We start from the raw sequence: 18,267 nt of genomic DNA, 5'->3' as shown, positions 1-18,267 counted from the left end.
AGTGGATCCGCACATGACAAATTTACTTGCTATATTCTGTAATACAGCAATAAGCACATTACTTGCACATATAAGGAATGAAAGATATTACTGAGTTTGTGTGTGGTTTGCATCACCAGACTGAATCAGGTCAGGAATCATTTACATGATGACCCACACTGCTGTAAAGCTAAAGAGGTAGTATTAAAGTTAATGGATTGCACCTACATACATATGCAAATGAGCCAATGATCAAATGGCAGATTTAAGAAAAATTATATTTAACTTACTAGCTTTTTTCTTTTGTTGTTGTTTTTAGGGAACAAATCCCCTGTACAGAGGCTCAACAACTACATTTAAAAATGTAACTTACAAGCACCAAGAAAAGCAAAAAGTCAACATTACTGCAGATTTCTATTAGCACTTCAGACACTGGAAAATTAGTTTTAATGACAAGAAATATAAAAGCACTATTTTGTTTTTATTTCTTTATAACTGATTACATGGATGTTTGTTAGCACATCTTAGTGATATAATTCAGCTAGAGCAAATATATTTTGTGTGTATTGAAGGTATTGTAGATAACTGCTGTATGACTAAAAATTAAGAGGAACGTTACAAAGAAACACATTTAACATTCAGACCCACAAATTAGTCTTAAAGAAAAAAGCACTGACGATTTCTGTGGAATTTGCTCCACAAATAGAATAAAAATTCACCATCAGTAAGCACATTTTGGTAAGTCTAACTTGTATTTGCTATTTATGGTGAATTTTACTTCACGTTGTTCACACTACAATGGCCAACACATGGTGCATACCCAAACACAATCAGTCTACGCTGTTGGCTTACATAAAATAAAAAATTAATGCCAGCAGGGCTAGGGGGTCCTGATGCCAAATTTTGGGCCTGGATCAGGACCCCCTAGTGATTTCATCAGAAACAACTGAATTTATAGCCTAGCTTACATGGATCCAAAACTCACACAAATATCTCCTCAACCTCTTTGCCTTTCCCTCTCTCTTTGCCTGTCTCCTTCCCTGCCCCTGAATCTTCTCCCTTTGATGTTCTACCTTTTTCTTTAAGGACCCATCCTAAGGCACTGCCAAAAGTGAATCCTGTTTAAACACAGCCAGATCTCTTCCTCCTCTTTCCTCTGAGTTCTACTGGAGAGGTTCTAGTACAAAATAGAAATGCATGTCATCGTTCAGAAAACTCAATAGAGCAGCTTTAAACCTGCAGATGACCCTGAGGGTTTTGAAAAATTTACCTCCTGTGCAGAGATCCTACACCACTTAATCCTAATTAGACTTGCAAGATATGCCTAGTTGCTGCACAGGCTATTGTGCAAGCCCTTTGAATACAAGAGAATTTCATACATAAGGCACGGATGTAATTATCAGACCTATAGTTTTGTGGATATCACACAAACAAATGATGAGATTTTCCATAGCAGCAGCATATTTTAACCTGCCAGTCCATTTATTCTAGTACAAGAGAATATATTTGGCCCTTTTTCACAGTTTTTCAAAATAAGCAGTTATTAATTACTAATTCCCCTTGCTATTCATGGCAGTGACTTTAATAAGGACCTTAAAAACTGAGTTTTTAACTAGAGTTGCTAACTACTTGCCATAGACCCTTTGTCAAAAATGCATGCATAGTACTGAAAAAACAGCTGATGTGATAACATGCAAATAACAGTATCAAGATTTTTTTAGAGAGAAAAAAATACTGTATTGACCTATTTCAGAGTAACAGCCATGTTAGTCTGTATTCGCAAAAAGAAAAGGAGTACTTGTGGCCCTTAGAGACTAACCAATTTATCTGAGCATAAGCTTTTGTAGCTCACGAAAGCTTATGCTGAAATAAATTGGTTAGTCTCTAAGGTGCCACAAGTACTCCTTTTCTTTTTGTATTGACCTAGATATTAGTTTCTTCTTAAATGTTTTAACCTTCTGGTCCATGATAAAGAGATTCAGAGTGCAGACTATTTTTATAACAGATACATATGCCATCTGAAAATATTTTTTAAGAAACAACATGTTAACCTATTGACAGACTAACAAAAACTATATTTTTCTCTGCATTAAACCAAAATTTTGATCTAAAAGTCCTTGAAGGTGGCCATTTTGAAATAAATAATTATTCCAACAGCCTGTTTAACTTCAAGCTTTTATGTCCATACATTGCAAATACAGGATGTGCTGTGAATTGATTTATTATGTAGATCTGACTCAAACCTGTTTTTCTGGGCCTGATCCAAAATCTACTGAAGTCAATTGGTAAGGCTGGATGAGCCCTTAATGTCTGGAGATACATAAAAACAGATGTCCATTGTTCTGCGGTCATCACCTCTCTCTATTTGAATTGCAGAATATCTTTTAAGCAGCTTGAAATCAGTTCAAGTTGTTCTACCTCAGTAACCAGACTTCAGATTAAATTCTGACACATCAGAATGATGTATACATTGCTCTGAAACTTACAGCACAAGTATTTGATTTTATTTGTTAAAATCTCAGCTCTTTCCCCAAAATAGTGAAAACAGAACCTTGGGTATTAGTTAATGGAACGTTTGTTTGTTCAGATAGAAGCTGATTAACACTATTCATTAGTGGATTGGGACCTATGATATATATTTGTGTTCAAAGAAACTTTAAAACATCTTTAGAAACAAAGTGAGACAATATAACAGCATGTGAAATAATTGCAGTGTGAAAGGCTTACTGTAAATCTAATCACTAGAACTGGAATAAGTTAATTAGGCATCTGCACTTTTCACTATTCTTTCAAAACTCATAGTGGAAGCTATGCATATGCAGAGGGGCCAGATCTGTAGTCCTTCCATTCACTTAACTCATACTGAAGTCAGTGAAAGTTACAAATAGCATGAAATCCTGCTTCCTTAACCACACGATAGTCCCACTGAGCAAAATCATGGCTCCATTGAAGTCAATGGGAGTTTTGCCATTGACTTCAATGGGGCCAGGATTTTACCCACTGACTTCAGTAGGATTATTGCACAAGTAAGGATAGTGGAATTTGGACCATGGAAAGAATGTAAAGGTAAAATAGCTATTACGTCTGTGTTTGGTTTTAAAGTAAAAGTATCAAATGGGAATATTTTTAAAAGATTAAAAAGCATCTTCCATTTGGTATCTCAGTCTAAAGTAACCAAATGCCTATTGTTTTATTAAACACCTTTTAAGTTGTATTTCCGAATGGCTGACTCAATGGATCAGTAATAGCAAGCAGAGCCTTTCATCGTTAGGTCACCAGTTTATATATAGAACAGCTCTGTAGTGTTTGAATGTTGTTTCTCTCTGTACACTGTTCAGTATTTCCTAATGCAAAGAATTCATTCATCCCCTGGCAGGGAGCCCTGTCAAGCCTGAAGCACATTGGCAACTCAGTGTGGTGAAGTGGGCTGCTTGTGCTGTACCAGTTCTGGGCATAGAGGTCTTCAGGGCTCTCAGTTGGGCACTTTTTGCCAGAATGAAAATCAATCAACTACTTTTTATAGTAAGAATTCATCAGAACAGAGAAAATAGTCAGTCTTATGGCTTATTTACTGTTATAATTAATCATGTTTATTACAGTAGTGCCTAGAGATCAATCAAGAATAGGCCCTATTGTGTAAGTCACTATACGAGAGTCCCTGCCTTGAAGAGCTTACATTATATAGGAGACCTCTCAAATACAGATCACGCTGAAAGATATTTTTAATTACAGTATGTGCTGCAAGCTTCCCAGAGGTCATACAGCATATTATAAGATGTTGATCAGAGACCAGTGGCATTTTCTCCAACTCCAGGAGTGGGGTTTATCCTTTTAGTTGGATGATAGATACTTTTAACAAACTTTTACAACCTTTTTTTTCTTTTTTCAAACTCTGAGTATCCGTGTGGTGCGGGAGTGGGGGGCGGAGAGGATGGAAAAGTCCTTTTTTTTGCTGTTGTCATGGATGATGTTTTGACCTAAGGCTGGACCTGGGCAAAACATTGTTAATAGATGTACTTCTGTTCACTGAAGAGTTAAACTAAGTAAATAAAAGAATGTTGAGAACATTTTTTTTTGTATTTGTGTATCTGACATACATTAAAAATGTAATTTAAGTCATTTGTCTTGCATGGATAATTGTCATTTTGATTTACAAAAATTTATATATGTACTCGCAAAAAGAAAAGGAGTACTTGTGGCACCTTAGAGACTAACCAATTTATTTGAGCATAAGCTTTCGTGAGCTACAGCTCACTGCATTGGATGCATCCGATGAAGTGAGCTGTAGCTCACGAAAGCTTATGCTCAAATAAATTGGTTAATCTCTAAGGTGCCACAAGTACTCCTTTTCTTTTTGCGAATACAGACTAACACGGCTGCCACTCTGAAACCTGTATATATGTGTGTCCAGATTCCTTTTCCTATGTATGGCTTTTTCAATTTCAGGGAACAATGTAATACAGAAAATAGGTAATGAATCCAGGAGTCGAATGTCAGGGCAGTACTCTTTGTGTATTGTGTATAGTAATACAGAGGGCCAAATCCTGCCTCTTCCTCTCTGGCTATGGAGTGCCCTGACCCACCTAAGTCAGACCAGTTCTCTCAGAGGAGAAAAGGAGGGCAGGATTTGGGGATACAGAGGGTCCACACTTCCTAAAGGCTATGAAGCTGTATTCTGCTATATCTCACTGACTCCCAGCATGCAGGATAAATCAGGAGAGGGCTAATGGATCCACAAGTATATAGATCCAGTCAACCATTTTCCCCTATAGAAGGGAGGATGGTAAGGGAACCCAATGGCAGTCTGGGCTGCTGTAGTCTTGAGGTTGTAGTAGCAGTTGTGGTGGACTCTGTGGCTTCAAGTGAGAGGATTCCTGCCCTCCAACACCCTGAGGAAACACCCAGTGTACAGCCAGGCTACTCTGACTGTAAGCTAGTTCCAGGAATTGGGCTATGAGTTTTACCTGCTAAAAATCCGTGATATTCATCATACGTTCCTGGAGGCAAATCTCACACTGACACCAGTGAGAACTGAGGTAGGACTAGGGACCAAGCATCAAGGAGCTGAAATATCTGCAAGTATCCTCAGACTGGGAAAAGGTTTGCAGAAACAACACTATCCACCTCTCCCTGAAGTCCCTCACAGACTTACAGCTCCATGGTTTCAGAGGGATTGGTGGGACAGGGTGGGTGGATGAAGCTGGGAGGAGTAGCTGTTCTACAAAGCATCCTGCTCAAAACCCATAGAGATTTATCTCATAAAGTAATGCCAATCCTTATCTTACATAGAAACCCCCTCTGTGATGAGAAACCTGCTGTTGGAGTGTTTGGAGTCAGCCACACAATGTGATCCAAAAAGTGCAGTGCGAGGTGAATTTTTTTCCTTAATGCTGCACAGCTCTGCATATTTGCCCTGAGTTTTTAGTGCAAAGCCACACTTCCCGTATGCCTATCAAGCCTTTTGAACCCGAACTCCCCAGCTTGTTTTACAGTAAGTGGAAGGCGAACATTGTCCGAGTGGAATGATCACACAGAAGCTACGTGAATAAAACCTGAAGGAACCAATTTGTTCCTCCATTCCTCTGCAGGGTATGCGTAACTCCCACTGAATTTTCCTTCCCTAAGGAGGGAATTATTTAATCTTGAGTAAGGACTGCAAAATTGTATCTTTTTTTTGTTTATTTGTTGGTTCAAGTGTATTTACAGTAAATTATTTTTTCTCTAAATCTTTTATGTGTCAGCCCGTCCTTATCTGTTGCTTCATGTTATTTGATTAGTCCTAGCAACTCCCTCATGCTTCCATAATTTGTTCTGCTGAAATTCATTGTTTTTATTTAACATCTTTGTTTGCTCTGTTATGCCCTATAGTTTATGATGTTGCTTTCTTTATGAGGTGTAATATGACTAGACGGTCTCCTGTTTGTGATCTATTTACTTTTCAAGAGGCTCTTAAGTAAATGAATAAGCTTTATATTCAACCTGTTTTTCCAAAATATGATGTGATTATGTATGAGAGGGTTATATAGAGTGATTCCTAAAGTGCACAACATGCTTATAGCTAAGGGTCTTCCATTAATCATTATAATAACTATTTTACTTCTCTTTGAAGCTACAGGGCAAAGTTCATATTTTCTATTTTATCTGTCGGGTACTTCTCCTTTTTCTGTTCTAATGAAAATTCATATATATTGTTGTCTTATTTGTTAATATCCTGCTGTGAGGAAGAGAGCATTGCTCTATATCCTTGATAGAACTATATTGCCAGTTTATCATATTTCCCAGGTGCAAAATGAGAAAATATGCTCTTATATTTCACAGTGGGATATGACAGTTGAAATTGATTTGATTCTTTAGTATGTATCTATGGTGCATAATTTATAGCAGATTCTACCTACACCAACTCTCTATAAATCTTTATTTTCTTGATTCCCAGAATGGTCCATACTTTGAAACTTTTCTTCTCTCTTTTCATTGTGGTTCATATTGGCAAAGATTGAGAGATATCAAGAAAAGGACAAATGACACATGTCTAGCATGATAAAAAAGCATGAACTTGCCAAAGATTCTAGGAAGTTGAGAACTTTTTATTTTAAAGTTTGCCCCAATCTGAACTTTTATCAATAAGAATTCAGGAGGGCAGATATGAACCAGGAATTGATTTTCTCTGCAACCTTTAACTTTTTGGAGAATTATTTAGACAATAGATTAATTCAAGTTTGTATTTCTAATAAAACTGGGCAATTTAAAAACTATTGCAAGAAATGTCATTTTCAGATAGAAAAGGTGTGTGGCTTGATATTTTTTCTACAAGCTACTTGTCGGAAAAGTATTTTTCTCAGCAATAGTTTTCTTAATTACAGCTTCCAAATTTGGACAAAGTAAGGAGTTAAATAAACCTGAGGGCTAAATGCAGAGAGAAATGGCATATACAGGGCCGGGTGTAGGCACCAGCTAAGCAAGCTGGTGCCTGGGGCGGTGCTGCTGAAGGGCCGGCACTCCTGCTGTTCTCCTCTGACTCGGGTCTCACCGGCGGCGGCAATTCAGCAGCAGCTCCCTCCAATGTTCCTGTTTTTTCCGCCGGTGGTGTATTCGGCAGGTTGTTTTTTTGTTTGTTTGTTTGTTTTTTTGCTGCTTGGGGCGGCAAAAAACGTAGAGCTGGCCCTGGGCATATATTAATTGAAATGTTAAAGATAGTTGGGCTTTGCATATTTCTGGGGAAGAGACTGTACCACCAATTTTAAATCTCAAAGCTAATAGCTCATCTTAAGGAAAATGGTGCCTTCATGCTGATCTCCATTAGATCAAAGTTACATGTGTAGATCCGATCTTGCTCCTACTAAAACTCTCACTGACTTCAAGACTGGGCCCAAATGATGTCAGTGTCAGGGTCAAAACTTCTATAAAATGAACCCCAAAAGATTCTATTTCAGCTGTAGGAGGCCCGCCCAACCATTGCCAGGTCAAGTGAACATAGTATAACCATTAAATTCTCAGGAAAAATAAAAGAAAGGAGTCTGAAAAGATAGAGAGGCAGTCAAAGAACAGTTGGAATTAAGTGGGAGAAAGTCTTTTAATAAAAATAGCAGTATTTAAGGACTTTCACGCTATACTTATTTTCTCTATTTTCTGTACCATTTAGCAACATTGTTTTCTTCTCTAACTTCTATACAGACTACTCTATAGGCCCTTTTCTTTCTTTTGTTTGTTAAACTGTCCCTCACAGTTCTGTCCATCCTCTTAGCTAGCATACTGGTGCTATCTCGGTTCAGGTACACAGCCACCCATTACATAGACTCATAGACCATATAGGTTCATAGGTTTTAAGGCCAGAAGTGACTATTATGATGGTTTTATTTCCTATGTTATACAGCAGGGTCAGACTAGATGATCTAATGATCCCTTCTGTCCTTAAAATCTTTGAATCCATGCAATTGTAATCCAGGCCTGCTGAGTGTGGTGCTCAGTCCCCCTCTAGTGGCACCTAGACCACCTAGAGATTGATGAGTCTGCTACAGCCTTGGCTAAGAGCAGGGCTGGCTCCAGCTTTTTTGCTGCCCCAAGCGGCAAAGAAAAAAGAAAAACCCAATTGAGCTGCCGCTGAAGAGGAAGAGAGGGAATGAAGGACTCGCTGCGGAATTGCCGCTGAAGACCCGGACATGCTGCCCCAATAACGTAGGGAGTGCCACCCCTTTCTATTGCCCGCCCCAGGCACCTGCTTCCTTCACTGGTGCCTGGAGCTGGCCCTGGCTAAGAGACTCACACATTTAGCTTCAGAGGTCCCAGGTTTGATCCTGCCAGCCACAAAAACGGATCTGTTGGCATTACATATTGTCTGTGCAAAGGTGCTTGAGCACCCACTCTGGGCTGTACAGAGGGTTTCTGCACCAAGGCCACACAGGCCAGCACAGAAGGCCATAACTGGAGAAGTGCCACAGATCCAGTGGCCCCAATATCTATCACAATTGACCTGCAGGGACTGTGGTTACTATTCCAAGCCAGCTGGAATAGCAGCCTCAAGGAGACTGCACAGCAGCTCCATTCGCTGCTTGTGGGTTTTGGGATTGGATTCCACTTCCTGACCTCTCCATCTCCAGCTATATTGAGCTTGATTATAGGGGCTTTGTACAGGTGGAGTGTTTTTTTTCCCCGGAATAAATTTTTCACTATGAATAATTTGCCCACCTCTACAAGAAGCAGTTGGAAGACTGACATTGAGGGCTAGTCTACATGGGAACACTCAGGAAAGTTTAAGACAAATCAATGGAAGCTGTGAAGTAAATGCACATAAATTAAACAGCATTAAACCCCCTCTGTGGATGCTTTAATTCAGAAGTAAAATGGCCTTAGTTCACTCCTTAAAGGCCACTTCTGAAGCTGAGTATCCATGCAGGGATTTAATGCATTTTAATTTATGCAGTTTAAATTCACACCATGAGTTGATTCAGATGAAGTCTCCTGAGGCCTGGTCTACACTACAAACACTTCTTAGCATACCTATACAAATATAGCTACGCTAGCAAAGCCCCCTAGTGGAGACACTGCTTGTATTGAGGCAAAAGGAATTCTTCTGCCAGCATAGTTAAACCACATCCCTGTATTATATAAATTATGCTGGCAGAAGGACACTTTTGTCAGTATAATTGTGTCAACACTAAGGGATTTGGCCATCCTAGCTATGTTGGTTAGGGGCGTAATTTTTTCACACTCCTATCCGAAATAGTTATGCTGGCAAAACTTTGTAATGTAAGCCGGACCCACATGTAGACAAGCCCTAAGAAGGAAAAAAGATGGAAGCAGCAAATACACAAAGGTGCCTGTATAAAGTACTTGAGGGGAGCTTGTCTAGTCTTCTCTCCATCCCAAGGACCAAAGATTTGCAGTTCTACATGTCTGGATTTATGGATCTAATGGCTTTGGTGCCAATAAATAATTCTCATTGATATCAAAGATTTTGGCTAAATTTAGTGTACTATGTTCGGAGCATCTGGCCTATTATTTACAATAAATGTGTTTCATTTTACGTTTACGTTTGATGACATTCTTGGCCTGATGCTAGCTGCTCACAATTCCTTGCAGTCAAATGATGCTACTCTCAGGAACACAAAAATGGTATCAAATGTGGTTCTGTGCTGCCAACAATTACCTGAGACCAGAGACTGTGTTAAGAGCAATGACAAAAAGAATTTGAGTTATCCAAACATGAAGACTGATCCTTCTCTTATTGAAGTCAGTGGAAGTTTTTTCACTGATTTCTGGGAACAGGATTGGACCCATACTTTTTATAAATTCATGTAATTACATCAAATATGGGTCAGTAATCTTTTCCCTTTGGAAAATATATACTGGATTTACACCAAAAGAAAATATCAAAGAGAACACAGAATATATTTGTATTTAATTCTACTGAACGCAAAATAAGACACGTAATGCAAAATGATTCCATCTGGAAGATCCTTGAGCTAAAACTTCTGTTTGAATCCCCATCTGTCTGAGTTCTACCCGTCTTTTATGTTCCTTCTGTCTTTCCTCAGCTTGAAAAGTGAAACCTAAATGATCAAAAACTATTAAGTTAAATTTTTAAAAATATATATTTTTTCAAAAGATCTCATGATTTTGCAGGCCTGTTTGTTCTTGGCACTATTGCTAGATTATGTGACAGTGGGGCCCTCCCCGGGGGACCTAGTGCATAGCTGCCAAGTTCTGTCCAGCAACATGAATCATAGAATCATAGAATATCAGGGTTGGAAGGGACCCCAGAAGGTCATCTAGTCCAACCCCCTGCTCGAAGCAGGACCAATTCCCAGTTAAATCATCCCAGCCAGGGCTTTGTCAAGCCTGACCTTAAAAACCTCAAAGGAAGGAGATTCTACCACCTCCCTAGGTAACGCATTCCAGTGTTTCACCACCCTCTTAGTGAAAAAGTTTTTCCTAATATCCAATCTAAACCTCCCCCATTGCAACTTGAGACCATTATTCCTCGTTCTGTCATCTGCTACCATTGAGAACAGTCTAGAGCCATCCTCTTTGGAACCCCCTTTCAGGTAGTTGAAAGCAGCTATCAAATCCCCCCTCATTCTTCTCTTCTGCAGACTAAACAATCCCAGCTCCCTCAGCCTCTCTTCATAAGTCATGTGCTCTAGACCCCTAATCATTTTTGTTGCCCTTCGCTGGACTCTCTCCAATTTATCCACATCCTTCTTGTAGTGTGGGGCCCAAAACTGGACACAGTACTCCAGATGAGGCCTCACCAGTGTCGAATAGAGGGGAACGATCACATCCCTCGATCTGCTCGCTATGCCCCTACTTATACATCCCAAAATGCCATTGGCCTTCTTGGCAACAAGGGCACACTGTTGACTCGTGTAATGTTTAATGCAAATTATTTACAAATCAGCTCATTGAATAATTTGCATGTGACTGACCTTTATGGTCAGCAGGGAGAACAGCAAAATAAAGGCTGCTTAGTTGCCATCTCAATTGCAGTTCAGCTAAACATGTGACATTTCTGTTCTCCACTGGGCCATGGGAATATGAATAGCTGCTAGTGTGAGAGAGTGGGGGCCCTAGCAAGAGGATGGCCAGTGTGTGTTTGTAGGGTCTCAAGTGAAGGTGGTGGGCTACTTTGTGAAGAGAGAGAAGCTTGTACACGTATAGGGCACTGGCTAGGGTTGCCAGGTGTCCGGTTTTCAAATGGAATGCCCAGTCGAAAAGGGACCCTGTCGGCTCTGGTTAGCAATGCTGACTGGGCCATTAAAAGCCCAGTTGGCGGTGCTGTGGGTCTAAGGCAGGCTAGTCCCTACCTGTCCTGTCTCAGTGCTGCGCCCCAGAAGTGGCCAGCAGCAGCAGGTCTGGCTCCTAGGCAGGTGGGCCACAGGGAGCACCGGCTCAGCACTCCCATTGACCAGGAACCTCGACCAATGGGACCTGGGGGGTGGTGCCTGCAGGCGAGAGCAGTGCGCAGGGCCTCCTGTCCCCCCCCACCCCTGCGCCTAGGAGTCAGACCTGGTGCTGACTGCTTCCGGAGCACAGCACAGTGTCAGGACAGGCAGGGAGCCTGCCTTAGCCCCGCTGACCAGGAGCTGCCCGAGGTAAGCTCATGCCCTAACCCTGAGCTCCAACCCCCTGCCCCAGTCCTGAGCCCCCCACAAACCCAGAGCCCCCTCCTGCACCCCAAACTCCTCATCTCTGGCCCTACCCCAGAGCCTGCAGCTGGAGCCCACACCCCCCCTGCACCCCAACTCCCTGCACCAGCCTGGAGCCCCCTCCCATACCCTGAACTCTTCCTTTCTGGCCCAACCCTGGAGCCAACATCCCCAGTTAGAGCCCTCACCCCCTCCCGCACCCCAACCCCATTCTCCAGCCCAATGAAAGTGAGTGAGAGTGGGGGAGAGTGAGCCATCGAGGGAGGGGAATGTAGTGAGCGGGTAGTGGGGCCTTGGGGAAGGGGTAGGGCTAGGGTGTTTGGTTTTGTGCAGTTAGAAAGTTTGCAACCCGAGCACTGGCGAGAGAATGGCTAGTATTTGTGGATGGGCTCTAGTGAGGGGCGAGGTTGGTGACTGTGTGTGGAGGCCATAGTGGGGGGGGGCAGTTGGTGTGTGAAGCAGTACCAGGAGTGTATACAGAATAGTATATGAGAATAATGGGGACAACTTCTGTGGGTGTGATGGGGCAGAGAGGCCTCACACTGGCAATAAGAGGATTAAGGAGGCTGACGGGCTCTCCATTGGCAATGAAAAGGTTAGGGAAAGCCTATGGACCCAAATGGCCCTGTCTCGCTACACCCACAGCCATTGGCAGATGTGGAGAGAACAGCTAAAAGGAGGAGAGCTAGCCCGGTTTGGGCCTGACCAAGAAGGAGTCCAGAGCTCTGCCTTCGTGGATGGGAGAGAAGCCTGGTTGCAGCCCTGAAATGGAGCTCGCTTGCCAGCTGGATCAGCTCTCATAGCAGAGACAACCAGACCCCCTCAGGCTTGGCAGGAGCACAGACAGTTTGAGAGACCAGCCAAGAATGGAAGGGTGAGGCCTCACAGAAGATTTGTGGATAGCCCTGTTTTTGTTTGGTTCCAGATTACCTTTGAGCCTCAGTGCCCTGAAAGGAGTAGGACCAAAGGGTACTCTGGCCTGAGGGCCAAAACACCACTACACTGGACCTCTGAGAGACAGACATACTAGTGGAGAGCTGCAGCAGGGTGAGTTGTGTCCTGAAGGACCACTGGGAGTTGTCGTGTTTCTCAGAAAAAAGCTGTCTAAAAGGAAAAGCCACTGGTCAGTCAGTAAAAAGGAATGTTACAACATTGTCTACGCTCTGAAAAAGCTATGCCCATAGGTTTGGGAACGGTGTTTCCACCTGCAAACTGACCATGCTGCACTACAGTGGCTTCATACCGCCATGGGAAATAACAAAAAAACTTCTTTGGTAAAGTTTAACTCTCCAAAATTTTGATTTCAACATACAACACATTTCAGGAGCTTCTAACAAAGTGGCTAATGCACTCTCCCGTAAAAGTTTCCCAAAATCAACTGGTTAAAATCGTCCTTAAAATGTGAAAAATATTGTTAGTCGTTATACACTTGGTAGTATATTTAGAGGTGCATGTGCCTTATTAACTCTGTTTTCTCCTAAAGCTCCAGGAAGAAATCACAGCCCATGTTTCACCCTATCTGTGATTTGGGGGGCGTGTCATAAATATAAAAAAGAAGGGTAACCACCTTTCTGTATACAGTGCTGTAAAATCCCTCCTGGCCAAAGAAAAAATCCTTTCACATGTAAAGGGTTAAGAAGCTAAGGTAACCTCGCTGGCACCTGACTCAAAATGACCAATGAGGAGACAAGATACTTTCAAATCTGGAAGAGGGGAACAAAGGGTTTTGTCTGTCTGTGTGATATCTTTGCTGGGAACAGATCAAGGATGAAAGCCTTCCAACTCCTGTAAAGTTAGTAAGCAATCTAGCTAGAAAATGCATTAGATTTTCTTTTGTTTAATGGCTTCTAAAATTCGCTGTGCTGGAGGGAATGTGTATTCCTGTTTTTGTGTCTTTTTGTAACTTAAGGTTTTGCCTAGAGAAATTCTCTATCTTTTAAATCTAATTACCCTGTAAAGTATTTACCATCCTGATTTTACAGAGGTAATTCTTTTACCTTTTCTTTAAATAAAATTCTTCTCTAAAAACCTGATTGATTTTTCATTGTTCTTAAGATCCAAGGGTTTGGGTCTGTATTCACCTGTACCAATTGATGAGGATATTATTATGAAGCCTTCCCCAGGAAAGGGGGTGTAGGGCTAGGGGGGGATATTTTGGGGGAAGATGTCTCCAAGTGGGCTCTTTCGCTGTTCTTTGTTTAAATCGCTTGGTGGTGGCAGCATACTGTTCAAGGACAAGGCAAAGTTTGTACCTTGGGGAAGTTTTTAACCTAAGCTGGTAAAAATAAGCTTAGGGGGTCTTTCATGCAGTCCCCACATCTGTACCCTAGAGTTCAGAGTGGGGAAGGAACCTTGACATGGTGTCAGAGGTGGGATCATTTTGAACCAGAAATCATTTTGAACCAGAGATCATTTTGAACCAGAAGCATAGTAGGATTTTAAAAGGACTTTTTTTTCCCCCTTGGGGCTGCTTGGAAGCCTGTTTTAAGCTAAAAGCATTTAGAGTTTTTCTGTCTCTCTGTCTGGGGGATAGAGCAGCTCCATAACAAAAGGATTTTTCCGTAGGCTAAGAAAAGCCATCAGAGACAAAAGGTATCAGGTTACAGCAGACCAAATTTTGCAAGCCAGGTTTTTTTTTTTTCTTTCTAACTCTCAGATATAGCTAGATTAAACACAGAGAGGCTAGGATAACAGAATGCAAAGTCCAACAGAAACTGGAATTAGCCAAATTGGAAACTGAGGAAAGACAGAAGGAGCATAAAAGACGGGTAGAACTCAGACAGATGGAGACTGATGCACAAGTGGCCAAAAAAAAAGCCAGGGTGGAGGCAGAAGAAGCTGGCCACAAGAGAGCTATGGAGGCAAAAGAAAAAATAATGGAGGCAAAGGAAAAAGAAATGGCAGAGAGGGAAAAAGAGAGGAAGCATGCACTGGAGATAGAGAAGGCAAAGGCTCAGCAGAATATACCGAATAACCGTAACAATCCTTCCCCAACAATCCACAAATGGGAGCGAATATGTCCACAGTATGATAAATCCAGTGATATTACTGAATATTTTCTCACCTTTGAGAAATTGTGCACACTCCATAAAATTCCTGATGCTCACAAGATGACCACATTGGTCGCAAAATTGACTGGAAGAGCTCTGGACCTATTCAATAAGATGCCTATTGAGGAGGCTTCTGACTATAATAAATTCAAGGATTTGGTTTTAAAACAATTTCAAGTTACACCTGAAACTTACAGAGTAAAATTTAGAGCCCTTAAGAGAGGACCTGGACTAAGTAATGTGGCTTATGTAAACCAGATGACAGATCTGTTTGATAAATGGCTCAAAGGACAGGATGTAACTAGCTTTGGAGGAATGCAGGATTTGATGATACAGGAGAAATTCCTGAATATGTCCAAGGATGATATAAAACAGTGTTTATGGGATAAGAAAATGGACTCAGCAGGAAGTCTTGCTTCTTATGCTGATCAATACGAGCAGTCCCAGACCGCCAGAGAGGCGGGGCAAACCGGAACAAAACGGGTGGAGGGAGGAGAGAGGAACAACCCTGGTCGCAGTTGGAGCGGATACCAGAAGGGACACCCTCAGACCACACCCTACTACCGGGGGCAACCCGAGGCCCCAACTACACCCCAAGGAACACTCCAGACACCTTATCGTCCCACCACACCGTTCTCCAGCAACCCACCTCGCCCCAGTGACCAGTCAGCTGGGCAATGTTTTAAATGTAATGAGCCGGGGCATGTAAAGGCCAACTGCCCCAAGAACCCCAACAGATTACAGTTCATTGCACTGGGGTCCCACCAAAGGTCGCAGGCCCAGATGCTTCCCAGATACCCTCAGAGCGGAGGGAAACTGTGAGCGTGGGTGGGAAGAAGGTCACAGCGTGGAGGGACACCGGAGCACAAGTGTCGGCTATCCACGCTTCCTTAGTGGACCCCAATTTAATCGACCCAGAGGTCCAAGTGACGATTCAACCCTTCTAGTCAAATTCTTTTGACTTGCCTACAGCCAAGTTGCCAGTCCAGTACAAGGGCTGGTCAGGAACATGGACTTTTGCAGTCTACGTTGATTATCCCATCCCAATGTTGTTGGGGGAAGACTTGGCCAATCACGTGAAGCTAGCCAAGAGGGTGGGAATGGTCACCCACAGCCAGGCTAAGCAAGCTGTCACACCTAGTTCTGTTCCGGAGACTTCTACCAGGACCCGGTCAGAGGTGATGGAACTGGACCCCATGCCAATGTCTGCAACAGCAGTAGTGGATCCAGTCCCAGAGACCCAGACAGAGCCAGTCCCAGAACCGGCGGAACAACCAGCACCAGAACCATTGCCAGCACTGAATCCGATGCTTGCAACCCCAACACCAGAGGACCCCACCGAACCTGCACTGGAAGTAGCAGATACCGTACACAGGAGGCTCAGCCGGAGCCTGGATCCCAACATAGTGCACATCTGTACCCTAGAGTTCAAAGTGGGGAAGGAAACTTAACACATGTTTAGAAAAGAGGGGTGTGGGACAGAGGGAAATAAATGAGCCCAAAACAGTGAAGAAAATCTCTTGGAGGAAGATGTATAGTTAAATTGGCAAAACTCTCCTAATATCGGCCTAAAAGAGACTGAAGCAGCATCTAGTTATGGAGGAAAATGTGAATGATGGGGGGAGGGTGGAAGGAGCAGGAAGTAAAGCCACTTTGGATTAGTAAATTGCTAATTTTATTTTATGAAACATTTGTTTTAATATTTTAAATCTATGATTTAATGGTACCAACATTACATTAAAATAAACAGAGAAAGGAGCTGGCCTTTAAACAGTCAGGTGATACTCTCCCCACTCAGAACTTCATGGTTTGCTGGGTAGCACCCTGGTTTTTATTTTTGAATGTACAGCTATGTGAGCAGTGCAATCCCCTGATGTGACCCAGAAGGTCCCATAGGAAAAGCGAGGCATTGCTCAGCAGATTTCAGGCAACAAGGTCATCAAATGTTAACTGGACCCTCTGCTCATTATGGGCCAGATTTTCAAAAGAACTCAGGGCCAGATTTTCAAATGCTTAGCACCCAGAATTGGGACTAGATTTTTCCAAAAGAGCTCGGCTCCCATTTAGGGATCTCAATAATGGCTAGATTCTCAGAAATTACTCATCATCCAACATACTGAGATCTTGTTGATCCCAGTGCAGGATCTGAGCCTGTCTGAAAATTGCAGCCTTTGTGAACAAAGCATTACAGTTCTTAGAGCAGTGCAACTTACAAAGCCAAGCCATCCAGAGAACGTGATTTTCCCCAGCTAGTTCTGTATTCAGCCCCTTTCTTCTGACTACTGCTGCTGTGTTTTTTATGCAAAATATGATGCAGTGCCTCATCTGCCAGCCATTTGTTTGCCTTTCTGTGCAGGGAGAATGACAGCCATTTACCTACTCCTAGTAGCCTTAGACCTTTGCCTGCCCTGACCTCCTGGTTCCCCATTCTCCCCAATAGACTTTTACTCAACTCCCTCAAACCCAATAACTCTGTTTCCCTCCCTTGTATCCTTTTTTTTGGGGTGTGGGAGCAGGGGAGATGATAAAAGGGGGGAGAAGGGGAGAAAGAAACAAGATGATAAGTCACCACAACAATAGCTGGAAATCAAGGAGGGGTTTCAGCTATGCTCTGAACACAAACATGGTCTTTTGTTATCTCTTCTCCTGAATAGCAGAGCTAGGGAGGGAAGAGCCTACCCAGATTAAAACTGTACCTTCATATTAATTCCACCCATCTGTGTTCTGTCCCAGTACTTTCCCCAGGAATTGAAATGGGGGAGGGGGCTGTTTGAATTTTCAGGGACGGGGGGGTTGGAAAACGACTCAATTGGTAACTAGGGTGGCCAATTTTCTAAGTCTGAAAACTGGCTCCACGCCTTCCCCCCCAGGCCTCTTTGCTCACTGCTCTCCTGCCTCAACTCCAGCGTGAGCAGCCCCAAGGGACGTGCAAACCCCAGCTTCAGCAGGCTGCCTGGGAGTGCACGTCAGAAGAGCACTGCAGCTGCAGGGGAGCAGCCAGGCCACCCTGCTTGCAAACTAGGATGCGGCCCTCCTGCCTCCCTGTGCGCTGCTGCCCAGCAATCCCCATCCCCACCCGCACGGGTCCTCCCCGCCCTGGAGCTGCCTGAGAGTGCAGGCTGGGGAAACACTGGCTGGTGGAGCAGTCCACGTTCCTTCTGTTCCAGGGAACATTCCATGCCTGCTGGGAGCACCTTACCCCCTTGCCATAGCCCCCCTCCTCCCCGCACTCTGTCCTCCACTGCAGCCCTGCAAACCATGCTCCTCAAAGGGGCAGCCCAAGCTGGTTCATGCCTGCTGCTGTGGGAGCTGCCACTTCAGGGCCAGGTGACAGGCTGCCACTCTCCCCTGTGCTGCCTGCAGTTACTGGGCTTTTAGTATCCGGTCAGTACATCTGACCGGACACTGCCGCCAGGAATTGCTGTATTGCCTGTTTCCACCCAGTGTCTTCCTATCATTTTTCCTGCTCTTTTTCAGGATACTTGCAATGGGGTACAGGGCAGACTAAATCCATGTCTTCTAATTTGGCATGTCTGAGTTGTGTCATTTGAGCCATTCGCCAGTCAGGGAGCCCATGTCAGACTTTGCTCTGTAGT

General features: G+C 43.1%; 1 protein-coding gene across 1 annotated transcript in view; it reads left to right on the top strand.

Moving 5' to 3' along the window:
• ITGB6 (integrin subunit beta 6) overlaps positions 1-1,709 on the top strand; it is a 48,238-nt gene extending 46,529 nt beyond the window's left edge. The window contains exon 16 of the mRNA XM_074966826.1: positions 299-1,709. Coding sequence (XP_074822927.1) covers positions 299-400 — 102 coding nt within the window. The 3' untranslated portion in view covers positions 401-1,709. The remainder of the gene's footprint in view (positions 1-298) is intronic.
• Positions 1,710-18,267: the final 16,558 nt, after the last annotated feature.

The sequence above is a fragment of the Natator depressus genome, chromosome 11 (genome assembly GCF_965152275.1).
Source record: "Natator depressus isolate rNatDep1 chromosome 11, rNatDep2.hap1, whole genome shotgun sequence".
NCBI classification, from domain to species: Eukaryota; Metazoa; Chordata; order Testudines; family Cheloniidae; genus Natator; species Natator depressus.
The sequence above is the reverse complement of the archived record's forward strand: the minus strand, read 5'-3'. Positions and strand labels throughout refer to the sequence as shown.